General features: G+C 55.4%; 1 protein-coding gene across 1 annotated transcript; it reads left to right on the top strand.

The window, feature by feature from the left end:
- Positions 1-95: 95 nt before the first annotated feature.
- Positions 96-6,847, top strand: ETH_00032495 (phosphatidylinositol 3-and 4-kinase domain-containing protein, putative; the record flags this gene model as incomplete). The annotated part of the gene is made up of 9 exons (XM_013380341.1): positions 96-137; positions 257-553; positions 854-1,000; positions 1,489-1,835; positions 2,132-2,309; positions 2,675-2,818; positions 3,252-4,058; positions 5,202-5,645; positions 6,062-6,847. The coding sequence occupies 9 exons, from the start codon at positions 96-98 to the stop codon at positions 6,845-6,847; spliced, it is 3,192 nt and encodes a 1,063-aa protein (XP_013235795.1).
- Positions 6,848-7,274: the final 427 nt, after the last annotated feature.

Below are 7,274 nucleotides of genomic sequence, written 5' to 3'. Positions count from 1 at the left end.
GAGTGCTGCGGATGTATGCGCCGCAGCTTTTAAGTTTTGTTGCTGCCGACACTTCTGGCTACTTCACTCGGGCGCTGCTGCTACAGCTGCAGCAGATGGTTGCAGCAGCTCCCCACGAGACCTTCTACGCCTTAGAGGTCCGCCAACGGCCCTACAGCCTGCTGCTGCTGCTGCTGCGGCTGCTGCTGCTTGTGCTGCTGCTGCTGTCTCATGGAAGAGCGGGTGTGGGCCCCACTGCTGTCTCTTTCTGCTGCAGACTGCCATCTCTGCGGACCTCAGCAAGGCCTCAGCAGACACGGAGCAGCAGCCTGCTGCTGCTGCTGCTGCTGCTGTCACTTGGGGGGCCAAAAGAGGCACTGCAGCTCCTTTAGAGCTGCTGAAAATGCTGAGGAGACAGGCGCTGCGCCTGGCGCCCCTTGCAGGTCCTTTTGCTGCTGCTTGCCGGCTGCTGCAGTCTCCGGAGCAGCAGCTGCAGCGGCAGCTGCTGCAGCCGCTGCTGCAGCTGCTGACAGACCATGTGGGGGACAGCAGCGAAAAAACAGACTTGCAGCTGGTGAGCCCAGAGGGAGACATTGTGCAGCAGTGCTACTGCTGCAGCAGCAGTAGCTGCTGCAGCTGCAGCTGCAGCAGCAGCTACTTTTGCTGTACCTGCTAGAGCTGCTACTGCTGCAGCTAGTGCTGCCATTACTTCTGCAGCGATTGCTGCTGTTACTGCAGCAACTGCTGCTGCCGTTACTGCAGCAACTACTGCTGACCTTGCTGCAGCAGCTACCGCTGCAGCTGCTGCAGCTGCTGCATTTTATGTTGCTGCAGCAGCAGCAGGTGTTTTGCCTGTTGTGGCGTGAATGTGCAGGCGCAGGTGCTGTCTCCTGCTGCTGCAGCACGCTGGAGGGATGTGTGGACAGCAGCAGCAGCAGCAGCAATTTTTAGCGGCCGAGACTTTTTCTTAGGGGAGCAGATCGATCCCGCGCTGCAGGAGCTGGGGGCCCAAATGATGAAGGTGTGGGGCCCCACAGATGCTGCTGCTTCCCCCTTCGTCCCTGCAGCAGCAAAACATGCAGCAGCTGGCAGAAAAATGTGCACCAGCAGGCAGCAAAGTGTGCAGCTGCTGGCAGCAAAATGTTCTGCTTTTCCGGCTTGCATTCATTTGGAATTCCTTTTTATGTTTGAAGTTTTTGGAGGCTGCATGAAGCCTTCTGCTGCCTCGCCAGCAGCAGTTAAAGCTGCTGCTGCTGCTGCTGCTGCTGCAGCAGGGAAGCCTTGGCTGCTTCTGCGTTTTGCTGCCGCTTATCTTCAGCAGCAGCAGCCTGAGGGCTGCAGGTGCTGCGGCAGCTCGGCCTCGCAGTATTCCCCTTATTTATTTATTTATTTATATATTTATTTATTTATTTATAATCTATTTATTTATTTATTTATTTATTTTTCGAATTGTTTTCTTTTTCTTCTCTCATTAAATCTTCTCTGGGCTGTTTCTGTGTGTATCTGCAGCTGTTGCAGGAGGCCCTCTCCACCCATTCGTGGCGCGATGCCGCAGCAGCAGCAGCAGCAGCAGCAGCAGGAGCAGAAGCAGCAGCAGCAGCAGCGGGCACAGGCGCAGAAGAGGCAGCACCGGCGGCAAGAGCAGCACAAGGGCCAGCAGCAGCAGCAGCAGCAGCAGGGGCAGCAGCAGGACCAGCAGGAGCAGTAATGAGAACAGCAGCAGAGGCGCTGCTGCTGCTGCCAGTAAGAGACTCTCTGGGCATTCTTCGAAAGCTCTCCGCAGCAGCAGCAGACTTCAGAAAAGGAAAGCGACAGGGAAATTTGCGGCTCTCTGAAGTCTCTCCTTGGCTCGCTAAGTGCGTGCTGCTGCAGCTCACAGCAGCAGCAGCAGCAACAGCAGCAGCAGCAGCAGCAACAACAGCAGCAACAACAGCGGCAGACAGCACATTTGTTCTGCAGCTGCCACGCCCCCTGACCTTGCTGCCTCCTTTCTATCAGCAGCAGCAGCTGCTCCTACTGCAACTGCTGCTACGGCCGTTTCTGCTGCTGCTGCTCCCGCTGCTGCTGCTACTGCTGCTGCCCCTGCTGCTACTTCTGCGGGGACTGATCGGAGTGAGCTGCAGGTCTTTTTGTGCATCTGTTTCTGTCTCAGCTTCTCTTGGCAGCAGCAGAATATTTCGTTTTTGGCCCCATTTAGTAATTTGCCTTCTTTTGAAGTTGCTGCTGCTGCTGCAGCTGAGGGGCCCCTGCTGTTGCCACTGCCCTGCGGGCCCTCTGCGCCCTTCAGCCCCACAGAGGGGCCCCCCTATGTGGTGTCCTTTGGGGAAAACGTGAGTAGCAGCAGCAGCAGCAACAGCAACAGCAGCAGCAGCAGAAGCAGCAGCAGCAGCAGCACAAGCAGTTCGTGTTTTTGTATGCCTTTATGCACCATAGAAGCGGCGCTTTTCTGTGCCCTTTCCTTTGTCTTTTTGCAAATCGGCATGAAAAGGCACTGCTTTTTCGCTGCTGCGGCTGCTGCTGCTGCTCTCCTGCTGCTGCTGCTGCGGCTGCTGCTCTGCTGCTGCTCTGCTGCTCTGCTGCTGCTGCTGCCGCTGCTGCTCTACTGCTGCTCTGCTGATGCTGCTACTGCTGATGCTGCTGCCGCTGCTGCTGCTGCTGCTGCCCCTGCTGCTGCTGCTGCTGTTGCTGCCGCCAGGTTACTGTTATCCCCTCGAAGGAAGCCCCGCTTCGCCTGCGTCTCTGCAGCAGCAGCGGCTGCTGGGGCTCTTTGCTGCTGAAGGCAGATGACCTTCGGTCGGACCAGAGCATGCAAACCCTCCGCCGCATCTTGAACCACCTCGTCAGACCCCACAAACTCTAAAATCTAAACCCTAAACCCTAAACCCTGGAGGCACTTAACGAATCCTTTGCTTAATCCAAACTGCAAATATTTCCCCCAAAGAAATAAGCCAAAGGACAAGACAGCTCTTTGTCCTGAGGCTGCTGCTTTGCTGCTCTGCTGCCCTGTTGCTTTGCTGCTCTGCTGCTCCGTTGCTTTGCTGCTCTGCTGCTCTGCTGCTTTGCTGCTCTACTGCTTTGCTGCTCTGCTGCTTTGCTGCTCTGCTGCTTTGCTGCTCTGCTGCTTTGCTGCTTTGCTGCTCTGCTGCTCTGCTGCTTTGCTGCTGTGCTGCTCTGCTGCTTTGCTGCTCTGCTGCCTTGCTGCTTTGCTGCCTTGCTGCTTTGCTGCACTGCTGCTTTGCTGTTCTGTTGCGGTGCTGCTTCTCCGGCTGCAGGGGCCGTGGGATCGGGGATCGAACTCCCCTGGGATCGCCTCTGGGATCGCCTCTGGGATCGCTTCTGGGATCGCTTTTAGTTTGCGTTCTTACGGAGTGCTGCCGCTTTCGGAGAGCCAGGGCCTCGTGGAGTGGATAGACACCGCAAGTCCTTTTGCTGCTGTTTGTGGGGCCCTTTCGGGGGCCCCCCTGGGGGCCTCCCTGGCTAGCCAGCGCTATGGGGCCTTCCTGGCTGACATGGCAGCAGCAGCAGCAGCAGCAGCAGCACGAGGCCCGCAGCAGCAGCAAGTCGGTGTTGCAGAGGTCTGGGAACAGATCCTGCAGCTGCCAGCAGCAGCAGTCGAGAAAGTCTACACCGAGTGCGTCTGGCTAGCAGCCTTGCCCCCATCCGCAGCAGCAGCCCCCACCAACAGCAGCAGCAGCAGCAGCAGCAGCAACACCACCACCACCACTACCACTAGCGTCGCTGGAGCTGCACCTTGCAGGCCCCCCTTGGGCCTTCCCCCCACGGGGGGCCCCCCCATGGGGCCCCCTCCGCTGGGGGCCCCCCTAGGGGCCCCCCCCTCAGGGGCCCCCCCCCTGGGGGCCCCTCCCCTGGGGGCCCCCCCGCTGGGGGCCCCCATGGGGGCCCCCCTGTTAGACTGTTTGCTGCTGGTTTTGACGAGTGTGAGTGGGGACAGCGAAAGTTTGTGGCGAAATTGTCAGAAGTTTGGAAAGTCATTTTGCTGCTGCGCTGCTGCTGGGTATTTGCTGGGAGTTGGCGACCGGCATTTGGGGAATTGTTTGTTGGACTTTACTAATGGGGAGGTGCGCAGTTGAGAAATAAAGGAACTAATGGCATTTAATGGCATTTAATGGCATTTAATGGCATATTAATGGCATATTAATGGCATTTTAATGGCATATTAATGGCACATTAATGGCATATTAATGGCATATTAATGGCATGTTAATTGCATATTAATGACATATTAATGGCATATTAATGGTGTTCAAATGGGATTTAAGCGGGATTTAAAGGGGATTTAAAGGGGGTTTGAATGGGGACTAAATGGAGGATTAATGGGGATTTAAGTGGGAATTTAAATGGGGATTTAAAGGGATTTAAAGGGATTTAAATGGCATTTAAGTGGCATTTAAATGGCATTTAATGGGAATTTGAGTGGCATTTGAATTGCATTTAAGTGGCATTTAAATGGAAAATAAAGAGAATTCAAAGGGGAACTAGGGGGGTATTAAAGGGGAATTAAAGGGCTTAATGGGAATTTAACTGAGGAAGTAAATGGGATTTAAATGGGATTTAAATGGGATTTTATTGGGATTTAAATAGCATTTAAATCCGATTTAAATGGGATTTAAATGGGATTTAAATAGCATTTAAATGGGATTTAAATGGGATTTAAGTGAGATTTAAGAGAGATTTAAGTGGGGTTTAAATGGGATTCAAGGTGGAATTAATGAAGATTAAATGGGGAATTAATGGGAATTTGAATAGGATTAAATGGGATTAAATGGGATTTAAGCGGGAATTAAATGGGGATTAATGGGGGATTAAATGGGGAATTAAATTGGATTTAAATGGGATTTAATAGGAGGTTTGACGGGGATTTAGTGGGATCTAAATAGAATTAAAAATGGATTTAAATGGCATTTAAAATGGCATTTAAATGAAATGAAAATGGGATTTAAATGGGATTTAAATGGCGTTTAAATGGCATTTAAATGGGATTTAAATGATATTTACTCAGAGGTTTAGTGGGGATTAATTGGGTATTTAAATGGGATTTAAGGGGGAATTAAGTGGCAAATTAATGAGAATTAATTTGGGAGTAAATGCGAATTAAAAAGGAAGACAGCTGCTTCCCCAGCTCTTTGCTGCTTCCCCTCTCATGCTTCGCTGGCGTCCCTGCTGCTGCTGCTGCTGCTGCTGCTGCTGCTGCTGCTGAACAGTGTGTGGACATAGACTTTGGCTACTCGTTCGACTTTGCTGTCTCCGAACTGCCAGTCCCTGAACTGTCTCCTTTCCGGCTGTCTCCTTCAATGCTGCGAGTTGTGGGGCCCCCGGGCGCCAGCCACTACCCCTTGCTGCTGTCTCCCTTCTTCACCAGCAGCAGCAGCAGCAGCAGCAACAACAACAACACCAGCGGCGGCAGCAATAACAACAACAGCAACAGCAACAACAACAGCAACAACAACAACAGCAGCAGCAGCAGCAGCAGCAGCAGCAACAGCAGCAGCGGGGCTGCTGCCCCAGTGCATGCGTGGACTGCTGGGGCTTTGGGCGGTTTTGAAAAATGGCTCGCGGAGGCTTTGGGGTGTCTGCGCAGACACCGCATTGTGGTCGAGGCGGTGGTGGAGATTTTCGTTAGAGACCCTCTGGGCTGCTGCAGCAGCGTCAGCCAAACCCTAAACCCTAAACCCTAAACCCTAAACCCTAATCCCTGAGCTGCAAACCCTAAGCTTTAGATCTTATATGATGGACCGCGAGCCCGCAGGTTTCAAACATACACCGAAACATTAGGCCCGAAAGTCCTAAACCCTAAACCCTAGATCCGACTTCCTAAACCCTAAACCCTAAACCCTAGACTGGACGCGTTTCTCCAGTATAAAGCTCAGGGTTTACATCGGGGTCTCCTACTCCCCCAAGGGTTTAGGGGCCCCCAAGGGACCCCGGGGGCCCCCCAACGGTTTAGGGGGGCCCCAAGTGTTGGGGGCCCCCCAGGGTCTTGGGGGGCCCCTGGGGGGCCCCCGTGTCTGTGGCAGCTTTGGAGGGCTGCTGCTGCTTCTTGTGAGTTTGCTGCTGGTGTCAGGCTGCAGGGCGAAAGGCTGCAGTGTGGGGCGATCCCGGGATCGTCTCCCAGGACCGTGGGATCGTCTCGCACTCCCCTGGGATCGCCTGTCCTCCAGAGGCTGGCACTGTGCCCTTTGGGGGGCCCCCCGAGTCCCTCTTGACAGCCACTCTGCAACTGCAGCCAACCCTCAAAAGGGCCCCCCAAGGGGGTCCCCCAGGGGGCCCCTCAGGGGTCACCCTAAGGGTTCCTCCAGGGGGCCCCCCAGGGGGCTCTTCAAGGGGGGCGCCGGGGGGCCTTCCAGGGGGGCCCCCCAGGGGGCCCCCTGGGGGGCCCCCAGGGCCCACTGGGGGCCCCTTGGGGGCCCCCAAAGCTGCTGTCCGGGGAGCAGACGGGCGGGGAGACAGCAGGGGCCCCACAGCGCAACGGGGTCGGCAAATAATGGCAATTCTAAGAAGGAAGTTGCAGGGAGAACATCCATCTCTTATTCTTCTTGATCTTCTCAAGTCAAGTTCCCAGGTACGATCCCGATCCCCACGTTCCCGATCCCCACGATCCCGCTCCCCACAATCCCGCGCATGCGCACTAAGGGGGGCCCCCAAAGCCCTCCTACAGGCCTTTAGAAGGCCTCTTAAGGCCCCTCAAGAACCCTTAAAAAACCCATTAAGAACCCCGTTAGAAAACGAATTAAGAACCTCTTCAAGGAAAGTCTTAAGGGGCCCTTTGGGGGCCCCCTGGGGGGCCCCCAAAGGGCCCCTTATTTGGCCCCGTGTGAACCCTTCAAAAGGTCCCCTCAAAAACCACTAAAGAGGGCCCCTCAAGAGGCCCACAAGGGGACCCCGAAGGGGCCCCTAAGGACCTTTCTTAGGACCCTGCAGGGGCCCCTTAGGGGCCCCATAGGGCCTCCTTAGGGGCCCCCTAGGGGACCCCTAAAGGCGTCTTTGGGGGCTTCTAAGGGGGCCCCTACGGGGCCCAAGAGTAGTAGATCTTGCGGCTCTTTGTGCAGCCCCGAGAAGTCTCTGGGGGCCCTGGAGGTGCTGAGGGGCCCATGACAACAGCTGCTGCTTAGCTGCTGCTGCTGCTGCTGCTGCTGCTGCTTATCAAAGCTGCTGCAGGTGCTTGCTGCTGCGCTGCACAGGCCTATGTCTCCGCCGCCGCCTCCGACCCCTCCTCAGTGCTGCATGCAGCAGTTTTAGGGCTAGACCCCCCGCGGGCGCGTTCGGCTCTGCTGCCT

The sequence above is a fragment of the Eimeria tenella genome, genomic scaffold (assembly GCF_000499545.2).
Source record: "Eimeria tenella Houghton genomic scaffold, Eth_scaff524, whole genome shotgun sequence".
In the NCBI taxonomy this organism is placed as follows: Eukaryota; Apicomplexa; class Conoidasida; order Eucoccidiorida; family Eimeriidae; genus Eimeria; species Eimeria tenella.
This window is presented reverse-complemented; position numbering and strand designations above follow the sequence as displayed.